We start from the raw sequence: 24,703 nt of genomic DNA, 5'->3' as shown, positions 1-24,703 counted from the left end.
AAGAACAAAAGATTTTTTGTTTCAATTTGGGATTTTCTTTGGTTTCTGTAGCTTCAAGCCTTACTGTTCTGGCTTTGTACTTTGAAAGACAGGAGGAACAGACAGGGAGGAAAGACTTCATGCTCTGCTCTAATCAGAGCCTCCTTGTTGTTCAGGTCAATGTACTGTATAAGGGGGATGATGTAAATTGTATTATACACACTTTTGATCTTGTATGTAAATTTCCATTAAATTGCTGACTAACAGCAACTCTATTTAATTGCTTATTCTAGCTCTGGGATCTTGGATGTTAAAGTGCATGGATGTATCTTGGCAGAGCAAACTAGCAACTGTGATTTTTACACAAATAAAACAGCACAATATTTTATTTGACTGCTTGCCCTGTTCTCTGTTCGTAAGAACCTAAGAAAGAGGAGCAGGAGTAAACCATAAAAGACCACCAGCCTGCTCAGCAAGCCTCCATAAGCAAGCACCTTCCAAACCCACAACGACTACCATCTAGAAGGACAAAGGTAGCAGATACATGGAAAGACCACCACCTGGAAGTTCCCTTCTAAGCCACTTACAGCCCCTGATTTGGAAATATATCGCCATTCCTTCACTGCCATGGGATCAAAATCCTGGAACTCTTTCCCCCCCCCCCCACCTAACAGCACTGCGGGTGTACCTGCACCACATGGACTGCAGCGGTTCAAGAAGGCAGCTCACCACCACCTTCTCAAGGGCAATTAGAGATGGGCAATAAATACTGGCCCAACCAGTGACACGCACACCCCATGAACACATAACCAAAAAAATAAGATCATGGCTAAACTTCTACCTCATCTCCATCTTCCCACCTTATCCCTGTATCCCATTGATGTCCTTAATATCCAGTAAATCGTAAATTGAGCATCCGCATCTCCCTAGGACAGAGGACTCCAAAGATTCACAACCCCTGAGCAAAGACATTTGCCCCTCATCCAAGTCCTGAATAGCTGACCCCTTATCCTGAGACTGACGCAAGGTTCTAGACCCTGTTTGCTAAAGAATTGCTAATAGGCAGGTTACAGCTATAATCCATGAGCGTGACAGTAAAGAGAATTGTGAATGTTACTGTAATCTACTGTTTTTAAAGAAAATGAGCATAACATGCCTATGGAGTCTGCGGTCTGCAGTAGGAAACATAATCCAGCTCATTCATCTGCTCTCAAGTTCTCTTCTGTCAAGTAATGAGATTGTGCCTCTGAAATGAAACACATTTCACACACCATCCCAACATGGACATTGTTCCTTCCTCATCGCTGGATCGAAATCCCCAAACTCCCTACTCCTAATTGCACTGCAGGAGCGCATTGATCATATGGACTAAGGCAAGTGGGGACCTTCTTGAGGGAAACTGGGGATTGGGTAATTAACTGGCCTGGTTAGTGAGGCCCATATCCTGAAAACGTATGAAACAAAATTAGTTGCAAAATGATAAACAAAATATCAAGTTGCATAGAAAAGGTTAATCCAGAGTACTATTTTGAGATGAACCAGAACTTCAGGCCAAGAAGATGTGGATATTAACTGGTAAAAGACAAGTTTGGGACTGTAGTCAGGAAGCACTTCACACTGAGTAGTCGACACCCGGAATGCCTCTGGTACGGTAGTGGAAGAAAACAGCTCAAGTTATTCTAAAGACAATTGAATGTTGTGTTAGGGTTATAGGTTACTGTAGAAGGACACGTTAGATGGATTGAATAGTCACTGATAAGTAGGTAATGTATCCTGACGGCCCTTTAAGTTAACTGCACACTATCTCTAAGACTTGCAGTGGCTGTGTGTCAGTTACTCCTTCATTGACACATCATCTACAGGGAGCCATCAGTGTTTGTTAGGACATGTTAGTATCAAATACGTTGCATGCAAATAAAACTAAACCGCCCTTTCTGGTTCCACTGTGGCTCAATAACAGGTGAAACCAACAGAAGGAAAGTTGGCAAGCAATTCTAATCCCAGCTGTGAATAACTCCCAGTGTTTTTCATATCGCTGTAACATTGGCTATTGCTGATGACTTTTGGATGAGACTTTAAACTGAAGCCCCATCTGCTCTCTCAGGTAGGCAAAAAGGACCCCAATAGCATTATTTCAATGAAGAGCAGGGAAGTTCTCCTGGGTACCCCTCAATCAGCATCACTAGAACATGACCTGGTCATTCCCACATTACAACAGTGACTACACTTATAAGTTCTTTGTTAAGCTGTAAAGTACTTTGGGATGTCCTGCAGTCATGAAAGGTGCGATTTAAATGTGAGCTGTTTTCTTTTTACGCAAGCACAATATCCACGAGTGGAGGATTTGTTCGTAGTCAAGCGGAATGAAGAGGCGATAGGTATTGTCATGGCTGCTAGCTAAATAACACATTTATTTCAGGCTGATGTTTTTAAGCTAATAAGCAATACAGTTGCTTGGTATATTTTTCACTGACACCCTAATAGTATATTAGTTGGCTTTAATAACAGTAAATATTTCACTTAGTGCCATCTTAGTGCCTTCTCTCTGTGATCCTGCACATTCTTCATTTTCAGACCATTCCCTTTTGAATGCTCCAATTGAACCTGGCTCCACCATGCTCCCAGGCAGTGCATTCCATACCCTAACCACTCACTGCATGAAAAAGTATTTTCTTATGTAGCTTTTGCCAATTATTTTAAATCTGTGCCCCCTCGTTCTCGATCCTTTCATAAGTGGCAACAGTTTCTCCCTATCCACTCTCAGATATTGAAGCAGTCCATGTCCAAATGCAGCAAGACCTGGACATTATTCAAGCTTGGGCTGACAAGTGGCAAGTAACATTTGTGTCACACAAGTGCCAGTCAATGACCATCTCCAGCAGGGTAGAATCTAACCATCACCCCTTGACATTCAATGGCGTTACCATTGCTGAATCCCCCACTATCAACATCCTCGGGGTTACCATTGATCAGAAACTGAACTGGACTAACCATATAAATACTGTGGCTACAACAGCAGGTCAGAGTCTAGGAATCCTGTGGTGAGTAACTCACCATCTGACTCCCCAAAGCCATGGGTCTGGAGTGTGATGAATACACTCCATTTGCCCGGATGAGTGCAGCCCCCACAACACTCAAGAAGCTTGACACCATCCAGGACAAAGCAGCTGGCTTGATGGACACCCCATCCACAAACATTCACTCCCTCCACAACTGATGGACAGTGGCAGCAGTGTGTACCATCTACAAGATGCACTGCAGTAACTTACCAATTCTCCTTAGCACCTTCCAAACCCACAGCTGCTACCACCAAGAAGGACAAGGGCAGCAGACACATGGGAACACCACCACCTGGAAACTCCCCTCCAAGCCACTCACCTGACTTGAAAATATATCGGCTGTTCCTTCAATGTCGCCGGGCCAAAATCCTGGAACTCCCTCCCTAACAGCACTATGGGTGTACCTACACCACATGGACTGAAGCAGTTCAAGAAGGTGCCTCACCGCCACCACCTCAAGGGAAATTAGGGGTGGGCAATAAATGCTGGCCTTGCCAGCGATTCCCCCACGTCCCATAAATGAATTTTAAAAAAACTCTTGTCCCATCCTCAGGAATTTGAATATGTCTATCAAACCTCCTCTCAGCCTTCTTTTCTCCAAGGTAAACCAGTCCAAAGTTCTCCAGTCTATCTTCATAACCGAAGCTTCCCGTTCTCCTTAATCTTTTCGGAGGGCCAGTGTAAACATGGTGGGCTGAATGGCCTCTGTCTGCGCTGTAACAATTCTGTGTAATAGTATCTGAGCTGCTGCCTTCCAGCTCTCCATTTTCTGCTGCTTCAGCTTCTAGGCTGCTGTGTACCACAGGCAATCGATGCACTTTGCATCAAAAAGTGTGCAGTAGTTTTTCTACTAACTGGTGAATGGAAGTACAGGACACTCAAATAAATAAACTCAATAAACTTCCCATCAAATCTAGTAACATGTGTCCTAAGATCCTTTACTGGACAGCAGTGCTTCTTTTAAAAAATACCAACAATGTTGGCATGAATAAAAATACACAACATATGTTAAATGTGAAATATTAGGCCAGGTTTCATTTTGGATTTTGAGTTCTATGCATGTGGTAACAGTTAATTAACCTTACAGTGGTTGCTCATTAAGAACGTGCATCAGAAGTTGCATTCCATTGGCTTAGAAGCTTCAGCATGAAATGGAGACCATTTCTTTTGTTACACTTAAAAAAAAATCATAAGACAAATATACATTGCGCACAGTCCACACGATTAGAAGTGGAAAGCCTGAGAACTCTATTATGTGTACATTCCAGTCTCGTACGCTCTTATCCCAGCTGAAAGCTTTCAGCGATTTGATAACCGTCATCTTGAGATCAGGTCTCTTTGACTGCAGCACGAACGGCACCTTCTAATATGGAGAGCCAGGTGACTTTGTCTTCCTCAGTGTCAGTAGCGCAAATCCACTGCCGTTTTGGTCCTCGCAGAACAAATGCATTTTGGATGTCTGAAAAGCCCAAGAAAGATTGTTGGAGAGTGTTAACTTTTCTAGAGATGAGAGCTGTGGATAACGGTTAACTGGAAATGGCCTGGCTGCTGAGAGTCTGAGAAATCAGCAGCCAACTGTGGTCCAACTTGGTAAACAAGCTGAAAGGCACCACTCGGGGTCTGGTTTGCGCAGCCAGCGGGCGTAAGATACCAGTCTCGGGTGGATACCCTAACCTGTAGAATGTATACTGAGTACACATGCTCTTTTGGACCGTTCAGCATAGTTTTTCTTGCTTAAAATTGTGGCTGCGCAGTTAAATTTGTCAACCATTGAATAGAGGCCCTGTCTGCCCCCTCAGGTGGATGTAAAAGGCCTCATGACAGAATTTTGGAGAATCACAGAGGAGTTCCACAGGTGTAATTGCTCCCTCAACCAATCCCATTAGAAAACACATTATCTGGTCATTTGTCTGAACGCAGTTTATGGGAGCTTCCTGTTCTGCAAATTTGTTATTGCATCTCCCAACCGTTCAACACTTCAAAAAGTAAAATTCATGCTGTAGCATGCTGTGAGAGGTCCTGCTGTCATGAAATATGTTATAATCAATGAAGTTCTTTCTAAGTTCTAGAAGTGAAATGCTTTCCCCTTTTGGACTTTTATCCTAAGATTCTCAGGTTAGCCGGTCATTTACCTGGAATGAACAACCTGTGAGTTGTGTGCTAGTGAGGTGCATTAATAGGTTAATTCTGATCCTGTACAGATTTTTTCCCGTTCATTTGAGTTCTAATCCCCATGAGCCCAAGTTTGGCAGTTTCGTTTTAAACTTTCTGATGAATGATGGATCGAGCCACTGGTCAAAGGTTCCTCTGAGGCAAGCTTTAACTGAATTACTTCAGTAACCTCTCAGCCGGGGGGACATGGGCAAGGCAAAGTGCAATTGTTAAGAGGAAGGAAAATCCACCAACAGAACCTGCTGCAGAAGGTAAATTGTGCACTCATCCAATGAGGCTGCTTGCTACCTGTGACCAAAAAATATAGGTAGCCAGTGCTTGCTGTGCTGCCTCTTGGCAGCATCGGCTCTGGAAATTTAGGCTTTAGAACCATGTGAGAAAATTAGGAACAACAAGGAAGCGAGCCCTCACACGGCACTTGTTACCAGAGCCAGGACTGCGCAGCTACTCTCAGCTGCAGGAAGGGGCTCAGACTGCAACCAAAATATTGCTTGCCCTCTCCTATGAATCGATGCATTGCAAACTTTAACGCAAGTAGGGATAAACGCTGTACAAACTGTTGCTGTACATTTGGAGTCCGGAACGTCTTCGATGAGAAGCCTGGGGAGGGCCACGGCTGCCGAGAACTGGAGCGATGTCTTTGGGCTTCGTTCAAAGGGCAGGTGAGAGATGGTCCGTGAGGTGAAAACAAGGGTGTCATTGAAAAGAAAGAGACTCATGTCGTTAATGTGCTCGTAAACCCTGGGGGGAAGAAACCAGAGTTTAACACTGAGTAATGTAATCGTGCATTTTATACAGGGAGCTTGTAGCTCAAAACCAAAACTTCAAAACAATCCAAGTTCTGGAATTAACCCCCCACCCCAAACATCTCCATGTCTACCTCCCTCTATCTAAAGACCCTGCTTACAACTCACCTCTTTGGACAAGCTTTTTGTCACTCTGCCCTGTTTGCTCCTATGTTGAGTTCCAAAGAAGAGCAAACTTTCATTTATATAGCACCTCAGGGCAATCCAAAGTGCTTTACAGCCAATAAGTACCTTTTTTTTTGAAGTATTGTGGGAAACACAGTAGTCATTGTGTGCACCACAAAGTCCCACCAATAGCAATGTGTAAATGGCCAGGTAATCTGTTCCTTTTTAGGTGTTAGCTGAGGGAAGATGTTGGCCAGAACACTAGGGAGAACATCCCAAGTTTTCTTAGAAATAATGCCTTGAGATCTATCACGTCCAGCTGAGAGGACAGACGGGGCCTCAGTTTAATACCTCATCCGAAATCACGCAGCACATCCTCCGCTGAAGCAACATGAGATGAATGCATCTGAGGTGCTATTTAAATGCAGCTTCTTGTTATTGGGCCTTGCCTCAGCTCAGTAAGTCACATTGCAACGTGTCTACCAGAAAATTTGCTGATGATTTGAAATCTGCTGTCCTTACCTGGTCTGGTCTACATTTGACTCCAAAGCCACAGTCATGTAGTTGACTCTTAACTGCCCTCTGAAATGGCCTTGCAGCCTGAAAGGGCCATTAAGGAAGAGCAACAAATGCTGGCCTTGCCAGCGAATGCCCAAAACCTATGAAAAGATTGTTTTTTAAAAAGACCCATGCTCCCGATATGGAAGTCTTTCCAGTCTCGATAGTACCAGCAAGCAAGCGTCAAAGCTTCCTCAACCCCAGGATGGGAAAGTCATTGTGATGCATATCGCAAAAAGCACTTCCAGCACAAAGCTTCTACATCAATGCAAACAGCTAGACATCTTAGCAGGAGCACTCTGTGTGTGTGTGTGTGAAGAATGGCAAAAGTTTGGAACTTCAGAGCATACCTGAAGGAAGGACAAATCTTTCCATCAAGACAACTCATCTGAGCCACTTCCTGAACCTGAATCAGGTACCTATTTGCCTCCAGCAGGACCTGTAAATCAATCACACCCAGTTTAAAATACAGCAAGAACAATTCTAGTGCAACAGAGCTCAACCTCATAACCACCAGCCATCCCCACCCCTCTAACAGGCGTGCACTGCTAAGATAGTATTGGGGAGGAGGGTGGGTCTATCAACACTCAAGGTTTTTCTCTCTAAGATTAAAAGCAAAGTATTGCAGATGCTGGAAATCTCTCTAATCACGGCAGGGTGTAACAATCTCAAAACGATTGGAGTGATTTGACCAATGGGTGATTATTGAGGAGCCCAAGCTAATTTTTTGCGCACACTTGCTCTGGGTGGTGAACCCAAGTGTGATGCACCTACTGCCAACCCAGCCACGAGCACTCCCTCTGTACTGACACAGGGTTGACCAAGGGCTCAGTACCGTAGAGGGTGGTGCGCTTAACTAAGGTATGGGAGTGTTTTGCAGGACTGTGTGAGAGTTTGTCCATTATATTACACACTTTTTTCCCCTTTGTCTATTTGCAGGGGGCGAGGACAGCTGATTAGATAGTTAAATCATAGAATTTTACAGTGCAGAAGGTAGCCATTCAGCCCATTCTGCCTGTGCTAGCTCTTTGAAAATAGCTTTCCAAACACTCCCCCCCTTGCTGGTTCCCCATAGCAGTGTTGTCCTCCACAAGAAACCCTCCTACTTTAGGATACTCGTGGAAACCTTCCTCTTTGATCAAGATTTTTGGTCCCCTTCCCTCATATCTCCCTGTGTCACTCAGTGTCAAATTTAGCTCGATTGTGTTCCTGTGAAGCACTTTGGGATGTTTTGCTGCATTAAAGGTGCTACAGAAATGCAGGTTGTTATCAATCCAGATCCCAATGCTCAAAATGGAAATGCTACTTTTGTTTTCATCACCTAGGGCGATCACTATTGAGCATTCCAGATTAGGAGTGTACATTACACAAGGTTACTTTGGTGTGCTGCTACAGCTGTTGCCTAGGTAATTGTGGCAGCCAATTTACACACTAAATACACAAATGTCCCTGTGATGATAGACCGGTTAATCGGTGCGAAGAAGGAAAAGCAAGTGCAAACAATGGAAATTTGCATATAATAAAAACTGCTAGAAATGCACAGTCGGCAGCCAAGATAGGAATATCAGACTGTCATCCCTGTCGCTGATAAGGTATAGCAGCCAGTCGTGGTCTCAGAGTTCCGCCGCAGAGAGGGAGGAAATTCAGCTGCTTCAGGAATTGGCCGAGGGTCTCTGGTGAGTCTGGAGGTTGGGATGAGGGTGGTGGTGGTGGTGGTGGAGAAAAGAGGTGGCCGCCAGACCCCACTCCCCCACCGCCTGGTTTTGATGCAGAGGCTGGGGTGAGGAACACAAATGCTCCTCTTGTCTCCACATTGAGGTGTGGGAAATGCTTGAAAACCTGGCCGTTTAGGTTTTGGCCTCAGGTGGGCCTTTTTAAAGGCTGTTTTTTGACCGCAGCGAACCAGTCACAACCTCCTTTCACAAAGGGGCTTGAAGCAAACGATTTGCGTATGCTGAACATCCGAACCAATATGGCACACGGCTCATGTAGATGCCAAACTGCAAAACAATTAAACTGCTAACCTCGTTTTTTGTCTATAAATAACCACTACTTTCATTCGTAAAGCACCTTTAATGAGAAAAACGCACGCAGGAGCGAACTTAGATAAACACTGAGCCAAAAGGAAGATACCAGGAGCAAAAACCAACAAAGTATTTCCAACCAGAAACAGGCCATTCAGCCCATCTAGTCCATGCTCCATACAAGCCGCCTCCCACCCTACATCATTTCGCCTTATTAGCACAACCTGTTCCCTTCTTCCTCACGGGTTTGTCTAGCTCCCTCTTAAGTGTATCTACACTATTCTCCTTGGCCACTCCACTTAATGAAATTGCTCCAGAATTCGCTATTGGATTTATTAATGGCAATTTATAGCTGTAGTCGAAATAGGTGGATTTTAAGGAGTGTCTTAGAGCAGGAGGCTGAGGTGGAGAGGCTCAGGGAAGTTTGGAGAGAGCATCTCAAGAGCATAGCTGAATGGACAACCACCACTGGTGGAACAAAGCGAGGCCAGTGGAACAGTGGTAGGGCTGAAGTAGGTTACTGAGATAGGGAGGGGAATGATTTAAGCACAAGGATGACAATTTTGAAGTATTGGGGGCCTGGACCCAATGATGGTCAGCAAGCACAGGGGTTATGGGCAATGTTCCCTTTTGCTTATTTTTGCCATGCACAGTTTATTCATTTAAAGGTGTGTGGCAGCTTCAAAAATATTCTGCACGCCCATGCACACACAATATCTTAAAGGGGACAAATGATGCGCAAGCTCAGTAACTTTCAGGTTGCTGCATGGCCGAACAAGCACACAGCTTAGCTAGAGTGTTAATGGTGGATGAACGGTGCCTGGTGGAGTTTGGATATGGGCAGCAGAGTTTTGGGTGAGTTGAAGTTTACAGAGGGCACAAGGTGGGAAGCCCAGAAGGAGAGCTGAGTCTAGAGGCAGCGTAAGCATGGGAGAAGGTTTCACAAGATGAACTGAGGCAGGATTGGGAGACGGGTGATGTTACAAAAGTGGAGGTAGTGGTCTTGCATCTGAAGCGTTAGCACCAGAACATTAATCTGTCCTTTCAGAAACTGACTTTCCTACACTAATCTATTAGAAAGATTATGGTAAAATCCAATATCTATGTTAGACACAATAATAACAAAGCCTTTAATTTTGATATATAAATGATAAACTATATGCTCAATCATCCTGGAAACTAAAAGGATGCATTTAAATACAGTTGGAGCACAGATACAGCTCCTGTTGTCTGTCATTGTAACTGCTGCAGCTCCACTCCTGGACAGATGATCACTGCTGACTTACAGGAGTGCCGGCTATGCTTCTTTGGGCTTCCATTATCTGTTGATCTCTCTCACTGCGCAATTTCAGCTGGAACAAAAAGTGGCAGAAAGTTCAAATCCTGTCTGGAAAAACTCCATTTTCACCAAATACCACTTCATGGAAAAATAAACTGGAGGAGAGGTTTACATGGGACGGCTGGTGTAGTGGGACAGGGGGTGGGGGGTGTCTCTGCTGAGAGAAGAGCTAGTTCCAGAAAGTGTTCCAAACAGATCTGCTCCATTACAGAATCACAGCCGGGCAGGAATCAGGCAGATCACTTATATAAACACTTGCGTGCACGCACACACACACACACACACATACATGTGGATATATACATGCGCGTGCACATATACACAACAATGTACATTGAGGTCGGGATTGGGTGTAGCTTGGAGTGGAACTTGGAGGCTATCATGTTCCCATGCACCTGCTTCCCCTAGCCTTGTAAGTGCTGCAGCTTGTGGGTTTGGAAGGTGCCGTTGAAGATGTCCTGGTGAGTTGCTGCAGTGCATCATGTAGCTGGTACACACGGCGGCCACAGTTGGTGGAGAGGTTGGATGTTTAAGGTGGAGGATGAGGACATGGGCCATTGGAACGACTAGGCTGGATGGACTAAATTCTACAATTTGTGTCCTATTAATGAACTGCGTCCACTATCACTCCCGACCCCGCTTCCACATTAAAGTGGGAACGTCCACAATCGTACAGCCACAGAAGGAGGCCTTTCAGCTCATCGTGCCTCTGCCAGTGAGCTTCATTTAATTTTTGGTTTTCAGATGCTTTACTTCAGTTGGTAATGGCTAATCCAGCCACTGAAAGTACCTGCCGGATGTGATCCCGAAAGCACTTCAGGTGGGCGGTGGCAGTGTTGAGGTCATGGCGGTCCACGTGCTCGACAGGAGTGTGCAGCCGCAGAGCGCACAGCAGCGTCACGTACTCCTCAAAGCGACTGCTGGGGGTCAGCAGGATTTCCGGAAGGCTGCAGCAATTAAAAGGAAACAAAAACCAGAGGGAGCTGGGAATCTCCACCACACTCTAACGCAAGCTCACAAACGCAAGAAATAAATGTCAACATTTGGCATACCTCAACATTTTCGTCGTCGCCGATCGATCATGCCTGGCTAGGAAAGCGCGGAAACCTGGGGTAGTGTTTCGACACTGGATGAACAGTAAAGTAAGGCTTCTGTTAACTCGTGAGAACATACACACAAGTACAGCCTCTCCCCCATTACCCTTTCTACTGAAGGCATTAACTTCCCCCACTGGGTCAACAACTCATGAGTTGTAATCAACTACCTCATCCTACTGGGCGTTCTCAGCAGAGGAAGACAGGAGGGGTTTGTAGAATCCTAGCATGATAGATGGAGGCCATTCAGCCCATCATGCTTCTGCTGGCTCTATGGGTGAGATATTCAATTAGTCCCACCCCACTTGTTCCTTTCCCTGTAGCCTCTCAAATGTTTTCTTTTCAAGCATACATCCAATTCCCTTTCGAAAATTAGTTACACTTATTTCCACCACCCTTCAGGTAGTGTATTCCAGATCACAACTTGCTGTGTGTTTAACAAAAAAATTCCCATCTCGTATCTGGTTCTTTTGCCAATGGCATTGAATCAGTGCCCTATAGGTACCAGCCCTCCTGGCTTATTTAATTGAACAAAACCTTTCATAATTTTGAGCAACTTGATTATATCTCCCTTTAGCCTTCTCTGCTCTAAAGAGAGCAACTCCAGTTTCTTTAAGTCTCTCTACATAGCTGAAATCTCTGGTTACCATTCCAGTGAATGCTCTCCACACCCTCTCCAAGGTCTTGCCAACCTTCTTTAAGTCTGGTACCCAGAACAATACTCCAGCTGAGGCCTAACCAGCGATTTCTAAAGGTTTAACATAACTTCCCGGCTTTCATGCTTTATTCCTCTAATTTTAAATTGTGATCTCATATATTTCATCAACAGCATTTAATCAATTTGACCTGCCACTTTCCTCGATTGGCGTACACACAAGCCTCCAGGTTTCTCTTTTCCTGAATCCCTTTTAAATTTGTACCCTTTGTTTATTTCATTGTCTCCCCTCATTCTTCCTTTAAAATGCATCCTATTTAATAGAGGTCTTTCAAATGATGCAGGGTTTTGACAGGGTGAACGCTATTAGATTATTTCAACTGAGGACTCAGTGATGAGGGGTTATCAATTTAAGTCTGCGGCTAAGAGGCAGGGAGAGAGACTGTAAAAAAATTCTCCTTACTCGAGAGAATGTTGTGTGGACTGGGAGTGTTTGAGATAGACATCACTATGACAAACAAGCCACCGGGGACAAGACTTTGGAGATCTCAGCGGACATCCACACTTTCCAGGGAGGCTCACCAGACAGTGAGTCTAAATCATAGAATTTAAGAGCACAGAAGGAGAACGCTTAGCCCATCATGCCGATGCTGGCTCTTTAATGAGTGCTGTCCAGTTCAGTTCCACACCCCGGCTTTTTCCCCATGAACCAGTCTTCAAGTACACGTCCGACGTTTTGAATGTTGCTATGGAATCGGATTCCACCACCCTTGTCAACCAGTGTGTTCCGGATCCAAACAACCCATTTGTGTGAGAACAATTTCTCCTTATTTCCTTCCCCTCCCAGCCACTTTGCCGCAAAGAGAGACTTGCATTTCTATAGCGCCTTTCACAACCTCATGGCTTTCCAAAGCTTTTTACAGCCAGTGAAGTATTTTTGGCGCGTGGTCATTGTTGCAATGTAGGAAACGGGCAAACCAATTTGTGCACAGCAAGATTCCACAAACAGCAATAATATAACGAGTGGGTAGTCTGTTTTTTGTGATGTTGATTGGGGGATAAATATTGGCCTGGACACCGGGTAGAACTCCCCCTGCTCGTCTTTTAAATCATGCCGTGGGATCTTTTCGATCCACCTGGGAGGGGGTGGACAGAGCCTCGGTCGAACATCTCCTCCAAAAGACAGCACCTCCGACAGTACAGCGCTCCCTCAGTACTGCGCTGGAAGTCAGCCTTGATTTTTAGGCTCCAATCACTGGACTCAGGTGGGACAGTTTCTTTCAGTTTCTGTTCGATTAGAAACACTCGTTATCTTGAATATCTCCATCGGGTCTCCCTCTAACCTTTTCTGTGAGCAGGGTTGGAAACCTTAACTGATAGTCTCCTTTCCTAGTCCAGGGGTCAATCGGAGTGATCCTTTTACCATGGTCCCTGGCTGAGTATAGCAAGGTTAGCAGGGATCTGAGATGGGGCTTAATGGATTTGTCCCTCTCTGACAATGAGCCTTCATCAGCAGAGCATCTGTCATGAATATAAAATAACACACTGGAGGAATTGAAGGGCTGAAGGCTGCTTCCTGTCCTAGAGAAATGGGTCTATTATCAGCAGTCAATAGGAGGAAACAGCAACATTGAGTCTGACTTTAATCTTATCAACCCCTGGGTCATTTTGCTGCCATTTCCCATTTGTGACAAACAGCACAGAAGCTGAACAGACACAGGAAGAGCCTGAACGTTTTAGGCTGAACTCAGGCTGAGAAACAGGGCATGCTCATTTCCACCCCCCACCCCCCCCACCCCCCAAGTCAGCCAAGGCTTGCGTTGCCTTGAGTATAGGAGGTTCAGGAGCCAAATAAAAGCAAAATACTGGGGATGCTGGAAATCTGAAATAAAAACAGAAAGTGCTGGAAAAACTCAGCAGGTCTGGCAGCATCTGCGGAGGGAGGAACAGACTTAATGCTTCAACTCCAACATGACTCTTCAGAACTGAAATGTGAAGCGATTTATGCTGATGCTAAAGTGGGGAGGGTCAGGGAGAACAATTTCTCCCTCACGTTTCTGTCCTTGGCTTGCTGCATTGTTCCAGTGAAGCCCAACACAAACTGGAGGAACAGCACCTCATCTTCCCACTAGGCACTTTACAGCCCCTGGGCTCAACAATGAGTTTCAACGACTTCAGACAGTGAACTCTGTCCCCCATTTTGATTCGTTTTTTTTTTTGCGAAGTGCCAGTCAGTATTTTGATTCCATGTTCTGCTTTCACACAATGCTGTCCTTTATTCTGCTATTAACACTGACTCTAGGCCAATGCTTTGTTACTTTGCTACAACCATGACCACTCACTTAATCTTTGTTATTTAATCTCTCCCATCCTCTAACCTACCCATGACCTTCCCTTTGGTTTCTCCTGCCCCTCCCCACTTTTTCAACAGTATAAAACCCGTCACATTTCTACCTCTCTTCAGTTCTGAAGAAGAGTCATATTGGACAGGAAGCGTTAACTCTGTTTCTCTCTCCACTGATGCTGCCAGACCTGCTGAGATTGAGGAGTGATCTGATCGAGTTGTTGGAAACTGTTCAAAGAATTTGACAGGTGAGGTAAAGAGAAAGGATTTCCTCAGGAGTCCAGAAGCTTAAAATTGAAGCTAAAGTCCTCAAGGACAGAAATCAGGAAGCATTTTTTCCACACAAAGAATAGTGGAACTCTGGAACTCTCTCCCCTAATTATTAGCTCATAGGATGAGGGCCTCATTGGCTAGACCAGTATTTATTGCCCGTCCCTAATTGCCCTTGAGAAGGTGGTGGTGAGCTGCCTTCTTGAACCGCTGCAGACCCTGTGGTGTAGGTACACCCACAGTGCTGTTAGGGAGGGAGTTCCAGGATTTTGAAGGAACAGTGATATATTTCCAAGTCAGGATGGTGAGTGGCTTGGAAGGGAACTTCCAGGCGGTGGTGTTCCCATCTATCTGCTGCCCTTGTCCTTCTAGGTGGTCGTGGTCGTGGAGCTGAGGTGGGTAAATGGAGTTGGGGTGCATGATCTAACTGAATGGTGGTACGTGCTTGAGGGGCTGAATGGCCATCTTCTGTTCACACGCTCCTATGAACACAGCCTGGTTGACTCACAGACCCTGAGCACAAGACAGCAACAACAACTTGCACTTATAAAGTGCCTTTAAAAAGTGAAACATTCCAATGCACTTCAAAGAAAATGTGAGACTGGGCTATATAAGGAGCTATTAAGACAGGCGGTCAATAGCTTAGTTTTAAGGAGCGTCTTAAAGGTGGAGAGGCTGAGGAGGCAATTCCAGAGCTTAGGCCGTGGTAGCTGGAGGCATGAGCACTAACGGTGGAGTTATTGAAATCAAGGCCGGAATTGGAGGAGCTCAGGGATCTCGAAGTGATGTAGAGCTGGATAGTGAGGGACAAGGACGTGAAGGATCTGAAAACAAAGATGAGAATGTTAAAAACAGCATGTTCAGCTGACTCCATCCCCTGCTCCCCATCGTGTGCCCCATCACCTGGCTTCAGGGTTCCCGGTGAAGCAACATCTGGCTGTGGAATGAGGAAGACAAGGTCACCAGGAGGAGAGGGAACCAATCAGATTGAAAGCGTCAGAGGGTCTTGGCAAATTAAAAAGATTGGTCTTACTCATTAAAGCAGTCAATCTCCAGCACAGAACGCCTCCAATTCTGGCCAGTTCTGGAGGTCCCTAGGTGGCTGGTAACTAACCTGCCTTTTCAGGACTCTGAACTCACTGGCTGACTTGAGTCTTACACGCAGGGCATTTGAAAAGACTGGATGCCCATTTCATCTGAGAATAGCTGACGCGAGATGTTGTTCCCTGGAACACCAGCTCAAGCCCCAAACACACTCGCACCTTATCAATAATGTTCAGGATAGCACTGTAGTTGTTGAAGAAGTTGGTGTAGTTTGTCAGTCTGGTGCTGAACTTGAGGAAGATGTCTCCCAGACACTGCGACGGACCCCACTCACTGAGACGGTCTCTCAGGTCCCTCAATAAATCCCTACAACAATCAACACAACCACCACTGGTATTAGAATGGGAAAAGCATGTGACTAACAGGACACAGATAACTAGGGCAACATTCAACTGAGGGGTTCAGGTGGTTTATATTCAGAATAATGGATACCTGGGAATGAGACACAGACTGAAGTATAATTGAGGAGTTTGCGCGGTTTAAATATAGAATAATGGATACCTGGGAGTGAGTTACAGGCTGGAATCTAATTGAGGAGTTCAGATGGTTTGCACATAGAATGATCCGGAAGGTGAGATGGTGCATTTGGTTGGTGTGGCTTGCCAGAGCTCATCCAAGGCATCAGCTCCCTTTCTCCCCACTCTTCCACCCTTTATGGTGAGTTTGATAAGCTGTGCTACCCACCACCACCCACCCCCCACAAAAATCAAGTACCAGGTGAACCTGTTGAGTTCCAGGATTGACAGGATGTCGGAAAAGATGGTGTGGATGTTCGCCATGCTCAGGATTGCTCGGTTGGAAGCCAGTGCTGCTCTGAGTGGAGCACAGTAAATGTCCTTCACAATCTCCAGGGTTTGTACGTAACTCTGCTCGCTGGACAAGGTCTCCCTGGCAACCTGTGTCCGTTTCTCCACAAACTCACCGCCTGGCCTCCTGTTCTAGAAAAAAAGAGCAGGATAGGTCAAACATTAAGTGACCAGCAGAAAATAAAGGCACATTTTTACAAATTTGAATTCTGTGAATGTACCGCCCATCCTTAATTGCCCTTGATAACGTGGTGGTGAGCCGTCTTCTTGAACAGCTGCAGTCTGCGCAGTGAGACCACCCCCACAGTGCTCTTCGAACAATATGTTCTGGGGTTTTAATCCAGCGACAATGCAAGAACTGCAACATATGTCCAGTTTGGGATGAGCATGACTTGGAGGGGAGCCTAGAGAGGGTGATCTTAGGGACAAAGAAACAGGAGTAGGCCATTCAGCCCATCAAGCCTGCTCCACCATCCAATTAGATTACAGCTGATCATCTATTTCAATGCCACTTTGCCGCACTACCCTCACATCCCTTGGTGTCATTGGTCTCCAGAAATCTTTCAATTTCTGTCTTGAACATGCTCAGTGATTGAGATTCCACAGCCCACTAAATGAAGAAATCCCTCCTCATCTCAGTCTTAAATTGCTTGCCCTTTATTCTGAGATTATGTCCCCTTGTTTTAGACTCACCAGTCCGGGGAAACATCTTATCTACATCCACCCTGTCACACCCTGTAAGCATTTTGTAGGTTTCAATGAGATCACCTCTCTTTCTTCAAAACTCTAGGGAATACAGAATCAGTCTCCCCAATCTCTCCTCATAAAACAACCCCACCCCCATCCCAGGGATTAAATTGGTGAACCTCCATTGGATTCCCTTTATGGCAAGTATATCCCTCCTTAGATAAGGAGACCAAAACTAGACACAGTATTCCAGGTGCGGTCTCACCAAGGCTCTATCCAATTGCAGCAAGACATCTTTACTCCTGTACTCAAATCCTCTTGTGATGAAGGCCAACATACCATTTGCCTTCCTAATTGCTTGCTGCATCTGCATGTTAGCTTTCAGCGTCTCATGAACAAGGACACCCAGGTCCTTTTGGACACCCACACTTCCCAACCTCTCACCATTTAAGAAATATTCTGCCTTTCTGTTTTTTTCTACCAAAATAAATAACTTCACACTTATTCACATTATATCCCATCTGCCATATTCTTAGTCCATTCACTTAGCCTGCCCAAGTCCTCTTGAAGCCTCCTTGCATCCTCCTCACAACTACATTTCCACCCAGTTTGGCATCATCAGCAAATTTGGAAATATTATAAGTGGTCCCCACATCCAAACCATTGATATATATTGTGAACAGCTGTGGCCCAAGCACTGATCCTTGTGGTACCCCACGAGTAACAACCTGCCAACCTGAGAATGATCTGTTTATTCCTACTGTCTGTTTTCTATCTGATAACCAATTCTCAATCCAAACTAGCATATTTCCCCCAATCCCATGTGCTCTAGTTTTATTTACTAACCTCCTATGTGGGCCTTATCAAAAGCCTTCTGAAAATCCAAATATGCCACATCCATTGAGGCTATAGGTTTTGGGGGGGTGGTGGTACTGTCAAAGAAGTCTTGGCAAATTACTGCAGCGAATTCTGCAGATGGTCCACAATGCACTAGTGGTGGAGGGAGTGAAAGTTTGTGGTGGTTGGTAGGCTGCTGATTGTGGGAGGGGTTAGCTCAGTTGGTGGACAGCTAGCCTGTGGGGTATGATCCCCATTCCCAAGGTAGATATGAGGCCTGCCTCCTTGCCCTGCCCCATAGTAACAATCACAAGATAAGCCAACGCTCGACAATCCTCGAATAGTCGAAGATGCTACTTAGAAAAGAGGAGAAGACTGCTGGTCAAGCTAGCTGCTTTGTGCTGAATGGTGTCGAGCTTCTTGAGTGCTGCGCGCACATGCAGGCAAATGACTTGATGTCTAAAGTTCAAAGGTCCTCATAGGTTGTGTCACTATGGGGTAAACCTGGGGCTTCTGCTCCCAGCACGGGGTCAGAGGTTGGCCTGTAACAACATACCCAAATCCTTTGACCCCCGCCCCCTCCATCCCCACTCACAGTCAGCAAGATTCTGCCCTGGAAGCAGTGCCTAGAAATCTGTCATCATTCCTACTAATGGAGCAGCATTATGGGATGTTAACATTGGAAACCACGACAACCCAATCAGCCTATCAAACTCCCAGCTTCCTCAGTCTATAATTAATCTACTCTGTGGCACATTGTTACATATTTTATATACCTCACAGTTATGCAGAAATGACATTAGTTTCAATGTGTGTAACAGATCTTATTCACAGTGCTTTAAATTGTCTGCTCCATGATTCTAACTCTGGCTACAGCTTTGTTTACTTTTCTCTGAGTGCCCAGACTTAACCAATCAAGCACAGTGAGCATCAATAGCAAACAGACTCACATAATCAATCACAGAACAATTGAACATTACACATAGTTCAACACTTAACCTTTCCTCCCTCTCTCTCTCTCTCTCTCTCTCTCCCTCTCTCACTCTCTCTCTCAGAGAAAGGTTGTGAATTAAATCTTCTGTGCATCTCACACACTTCCATTATTTAATCTTGGTTTTGATTGAATAAACAGGGTTTTGATGGAGTAAATAGGGAGAAACCATTTGCACTGGTGGGAGGGTCAGTAACCAGAGGACACATTTAAGATTAATTGGCAAAAGGATGAGGGAAAATGATGAGGAGTATACTTTTTACGCAGCAAGTTGTTATGATATGGAATGCACTGTCTGAAAGGGCAGTAGAGCTAGATTCAATCATAACTTTCAAAGGGAATTATATAAACACTTGAAAAGGAAAATAGTTCGTGGCTATAGAGAAAGAGCACAGGGAGTGGGACTGATTGGAGAGCTCTTTCAATGAGCTGGCAGAGACATGATAGGCTGAATGGCCTCCTGCTATACTGTATGATTCTAGTTTACTGCACATTGAGGGATAACAATTCCCACTTCTTGGAACACAGGAAAACATTAAGACTTGTGGAGAAATTGACCTTGTGCTTTCACTTTGCAATTCTCATCCTTGGTTTTCAAATGTCTACATGGCCTCGCTCCTCCCTAACTCTACTCTCTTCCTGCTCTACAAACCTCTATAATCTCGGTGCTTTTCTAATTCTGCCCTCCCATCCCTGATTTTAGTCACACCACCATTGGCGGCCTGGGCCCCGAGCTCTAGAACTCCCTCCCTAAACCTCTCACCTTGCTACTGCACACCTCCTGCGAGGTGCTCCTTAAAACTCTCACACTTGTTCTCACATTCCCTCTCCCTCTCACGCTTCCTCTCCCTCCCCCTCTGACACTCGTTCTCACATCCATTCTCACACTCGCTCTCACGTTCATTCTCACACTCCCTCTCCTGCTCACACTCCCGCTCACACTCCCTCTCCCACTCCCTCCCCCCTCTCACGCTCGCTGTCACATTGCCTCTCCCTCTCATGCTCCCTCACCCTCTCAAACCCCACTCACACTTGTTCTCACACTCATACTCACACACGCACGCACACTCACACACACACACACACACACACCACACACAATGTTGCTCAGTGTGAGCACTCACCAGGTAGATCAGCTCCTGGTTGGTCTCCTCATGGCCCTGAAGTGGCTGAGAGTCGTAGTCCTGCCTTCCAGCTTCTCCCACTGCACCTTCCTGCAGGGGAGAAAACACAGGGAGAAAACCAACATGGATGAGCAAGGGGGGTCGGGGAGAGGGGGGTGGAATCTCACCTCCTGTCCTGGATGTTTGTGCCAGGATGCTGGTCCATGGAGCACCTGGAGACGTCAGTGCCAAGCAGAGTGGCTGCTCTTCATGTTGGAGTTCAGCAGCATGAGTTACTTTGACCAACCGTGTGGAGAATCATTGCTGAATCCAATCATATTCTCACTTGTCTGTGGTGGGGTGGGAGTGGGTGAGGGGTCCTTGGATTGTTAAAAAAGGGAAACACCACACACCACCCCACCCCCCCACCTCTACCCCACTCCCACCTAACAGCCTCCCCCCCACCCCGGCCACACAACTCCCGCTCTATAGCCCAGGGAGGGTGGAGATAGAGGAAGAAAAAAAGGTGAAGGGTGGGCAGATAGCATCTTGTACAGGTAAACTGTACGGTTTGTGAGTGAGTGAGGAGTGGGAGAGGCAGTGGGAGAGGCAGTGGGAGAGGGAGAGGGAGTGGGAGAGGGAGAGGGAGTGGGAGTGGGAGAGGGAGTGGGAGAGGGAGAGGGAGTGGGAGTGGGAATGGGAGAGGGAGAGGGAGAGGGAGAGGGAGAGGGAGTGGGAGTGGGAGTGGGAGAGGGAGTGGAAGTGGGAGAGGGAGAGGGAGTGGGAGTGGGAGAGGGAGTGGGAGAGGGAGTGGAAGTGGGAGAGGGAGTGGGAGAGGGAATGGGAGAGGGAGAGGGAGTGGGAGAGGGAGAGGGAGTGGGAGTGGGAGTGGGAGAGGGAGAGGGAGAGGGAGTGGGAGTGGGAGAGGGAGTGGGAGAGGGAGTGGAAGTGGGAGAGGGAGAGGGAGAGGGAAAGGCGGTGGGAGAGGGAATGGGAGAGGGAATGGGAGAGGGAGAGGCGGTGGGAGAGAGAGTGGGAGAGGGAGAGGCAGTGGGAGAGGGAGAGGGAATGGGAGAGGGAATGGGAGAGGGAATGGGAGAGGGAGAGGGAGAGGCGGTGGGAGAGGGAATGGGAGAGGGAGAGGGAGAGGCGGTGGGAGAGGGAATGGGAGAGGGAGAGCGAGAGGCGGTGGGAGAGAGAGTGGGAGAGGGAGAGGGAGAGGGAGTGGGAGAAGGAGAGGGAGAGGGAGAGGGAGAGGGAGAGGGAGTGGGAGAGGGAGAAGGAGAGGGAGAGGGAGAGGGAGAGGGAGAGGGAGTGGGAGAGGGAGAGGGAGAGGGAGAGGGAGAGGGAGAGGGAGAGGGAATGGGAGAGGGAGAAGGAGTGGGAGAGGGAGTGGGAGAGGGAGTGGGAGTGGGAGAGGGAGAGGGAGAGAGAGTGGGAGAGGGAGAGGGAGAGGGAGAGGGAGTGCGAGAGGGAGAGGCAATGGGAGAGGGAGAGGGAGAGGGAGAGGGAATGGGAGAGGGAGAGGGAGAGGGAATGGGAGAGGGAGAGGGAGAGGCGGTGGGAGAGGGAATGGGAGAGGGAGAGGGAGAGGCTGTGGGAGAGGCAGTGGGAGAGGGAGAGGGAATGGGAGAGGGAGAGGGAGAGGCGGTGGGAGAGAGAGTGGGAGAGGGAGTGGGAGTAGAAGAGGGAGGGAGTGTGCAGGTGAACTGTGCTGTTTGAAAAAAAACGACATATTTCTATTGCCTTTCACAACTTCAGGATGTCCCAAAGTACTTTACAGCCAATGTTGGCGAGTAGTCACTGTTGTGATGTAGGAAACATGGCAGCCAATTTGTGCACAGCAACATCCCACAAACAGCAATGTGATATTGACCAGATAATCTGTTCCAGTGATGTTGGTTGAGGAATTGACCAGCACTTCAGACATACCATCTTTCAAAATCGTACCAGGCGATCTCCCACATTCACCTAAGAGGGTGGATGGTTTAGCAACTCATCTGAAAGGTGACACCGCTGACAGTGCAACACTGCCTCACTACCGCACCGGGAGTGTCAACCTAGATTTTATGGTCAAGTCCCTGGAGTGGGACTCAGAGGGTACCTCACTGCGCCATGTCTGACACCCATTGTTGCCCCGCAAATCCCTTCCTTGTCAAAGAGTCGGGAACTCTGCAAAAAATCTGAGATCAAGCCTGGAATCATCCTGGTCTCTACAGGACCCTGTAGCTCTAGGTATGTGCCAGACTTGGTGAGTAATGTAGCCACTAAGATCTGTTTATTGTTCTTCTCCTATTGTTCAATGTTTCCTGAACTGGAAATCCTTACTTGAGTTCTACGATTTCCCATGAAAATCCCCCTTCCAAAGGAAATTGGATAAATAATGGCAGTGGAAAAATTTGCAGGCAAAAAGAATGCAGAACTATGGAGGAAAGAGCAGGGGAGTGGGACTAATTGAATAGATCTTTCAAAGAGCCAGCACAGGCAGCGATGGGCCGAAGGGCCTCCAATTGTGCTGCATCATTCCAAGATTCAATGATTAGAGAGAAAAAAAATCAGGTCACTGCACCTTCATCAGGTCAATCCCTCCGCCACCTAGTGTCAGAAATGTTTCAGCAGCTTTTAGTGACTTGCTCTTCCCAGATCGGCTGTTAAGGAAGCCAGCGAGAAATTCCAGAGGCTTCTCCTGAAATGTAAGCGGAACAATTCACATTGCATCATCCCAGAAGACCCCAGGGCACAATATCTAATGGAGCCCGTCTTGCAGTGGATCAAACTTCAAATAACGGGGCTCCAATGAAGCGATTGAGAAATTGGAAATGCTTCTTTAGCTGCAACAACCACTAGAATTCCTACAGCGCCCTGAACATAGTGAAATATCCTTTTAAAAGTTATTATTGAATCTGCTTCCTGCAGCCATTCAGACAGCGCATTCCAGATTATAATAACTCACCGCGCAAAAACAAAATTCTTTCTCATCTCTCTCTCTCTTTTCCTAATCTGTGTCCTGGTTACCGACCCTCCTGCCAGTATAAACTGTTGTGTCAATAAGACATGAAAGAAATCCAAACTGTGCACATCAGACTTCCTGTCTTTTTTTTTGCTATTCTTTTAAAATGGACTTTCTGCTGAATCCAACAAGATGGCTGCTACAGGTCACATGACTACAGGTTTGGCTCTCTGTTTAGGAAGCTTCCAACAGGAGCTAGAAGAACACAAGAATCCTCCTCTCATCATTGTGGAATCTCACACCCAATTGTAAGGACATTCTAATCACAAGACCGGGGACCCACAGATAAGAACTCGTTCTTCCTGCAGAGTTGTTAACAGACTCATCTCACACCTGGGACTGTCCAGTCCTTTTCAAAAGGGCCCCATTGAGGAGACAGTGGACGTCATTTTGCACCTTGGTAAGCTTAGCCCTCTAGCAGAATCAGAGGGTCTGCCTAGACAATGTCTTCCCGACATAAGATCCTTAACATGGATGGCAACTCTTTTAAAAGCTAATGGCTGGGACGTTATCAGTCCTGAAACTAAAGCCACTTCCAGGCACTACATAAACCTTTCGAAATCATTGTGGATAAAGAAGGTCACATGACTCGACCACTGGACCACACAAACTGAATCTTTGGTGAAACATACCATAGCCTACTTTAAAAATAATTCAAAAATGCCACTGCTGGTGGACAGATGGGGAGAGGATAAAGAAATTCAGTTTGCCTCTCTCCTGTCTGTAACAAAACAGTTTGCCCTTATTTACTCTGTCAAAACCCCCCCATAGTTTTGAATGACTCTTTTAAAACCCCTTTTAACTTTCTCTATTCTGAAGAGAACAACCCCATCTTCTCCCAGTAACTGAAGGACCTCATCCCTGGTACCATCCCGATCTTTAATACTCTCTGAGGGAAGATGAGGTTGCTCCTGACTGACACTTACCTGTTTTTCCTTTGTCATAGCGATCAGTCCTTCAGTTAAAGCTTGAGCAACTTCCTGATTGTGCTGGACCTTGGTTGCACTCATTGAGTCGAACATTAGCTGTCCTTCAGAGGAATAAATGGCACACATTACACTGTACAGCAAGACTGACTTAAACCTGCATCCGCTCCTAAATCTCTCACCCACAATGATATAATTGGCTCTTTAAGTAACTGCAGTTTCAGACGTTGCACACACTGACTGCAGGAAATGCGCTCAGGGCAAAGGAGAGTAAAGGGAACGCAGGAACTGAGCGAAACAGAGAATGGAGGAATGCTTTAAAAACAAAAAAGTGTCCAGACAGCAAAAAAAGGGCAAAGTAAATACAGGGCTTAAAAAAGATCAAGGAGTTGGCAAGAATGAAGCAACGTGGATGGAGACACTAAGTAGCAGAGAGAAAGGAGAAGATGGTGGGGAGTATGGATGGATGGATGGATGGATGGAGGGAGGGATGGATAGATGGACAGACAGTGGAACAGATAGATGGACGGATGCATGGACAGACAAATGGATGATCATCGTGGTGGCAATTTCCAAATTGTGATGACGATACAAATGAAACAAGTAATCATAATTCCTAACAGTTATAGTAAACCATTAAAATAAGAATAAAGTATAAAATAATAAAAGGATTGCACAAGTATGATCATTTGAATATACAAATAATTACAGTATGTTGCAAAATGCAGGTCTCCTTAATTTATATAATAAAAATGAATGGTTTGTTGCATTCTGCATTTTGTATTAAAGTCCATCGATCAAATGTTGTCAGAATGAGTTCATTAAATTTCTAAT

General features: G+C 46.1%; 1 protein-coding gene across 1 annotated transcript in view; it reads right to left on the bottom strand.

Annotated features, from left to right (window-relative positions):
* Nucleotides 1-3,746: 3,746 nt before the first annotated feature.
* The window catches only part of LOC121288853 (epithelial cell-transforming sequence 2 oncogene-like), a 48,638-nt gene continuing 27,681 nt past the window's right edge, over nucleotides 3,747-24,703 (bottom strand). The window contains exons 14-24 of the mRNA XM_041207646.1: nucleotides 23,870-23,973; nucleotides 22,503-22,619; nucleotides 19,955-20,044; nucleotides 16,233-16,447; nucleotides 15,668-15,815; nucleotides 11,095-11,168; nucleotides 10,833-10,989; nucleotides 9,990-10,055; nucleotides 7,030-7,118; nucleotides 5,779-5,951; nucleotides 3,747-4,497 (exon numbers count right to left, since the gene is read on the bottom strand). Coding sequence (XP_041063580.1) covers nucleotides 4,367-4,497; nucleotides 5,779-5,951; nucleotides 7,030-7,118; nucleotides 9,990-10,055; nucleotides 10,833-10,989; nucleotides 11,095-11,168; nucleotides 15,668-15,815; nucleotides 16,233-16,447; nucleotides 19,955-20,044; nucleotides 22,503-22,619; nucleotides 23,870-23,973 — 1,364 coding nt within the window. The 3' untranslated portion in view covers nucleotides 3,747-4,366. The remainder of the gene's footprint in view (nucleotides 4,498-5,778; nucleotides 5,952-7,029; nucleotides 7,119-9,989; nucleotides 10,056-10,832; nucleotides 10,990-11,094; nucleotides 11,169-15,667; nucleotides 15,816-16,232; nucleotides 16,448-19,954; nucleotides 20,045-22,502; nucleotides 22,620-23,869; nucleotides 23,974-24,703) is intronic.

Source organism: Carcharodon carcharias, chromosome 2, assembly GCF_017639515.1.
Source record: "Carcharodon carcharias isolate sCarCar2 chromosome 2, sCarCar2.pri, whole genome shotgun sequence".
Taxonomy (NCBI): Eukaryota; Metazoa; Chordata; class Chondrichthyes; order Lamniformes; family Lamnidae; genus Carcharodon; species Carcharodon carcharias.
This window is presented reverse-complemented; position numbering and strand designations above follow the sequence as displayed.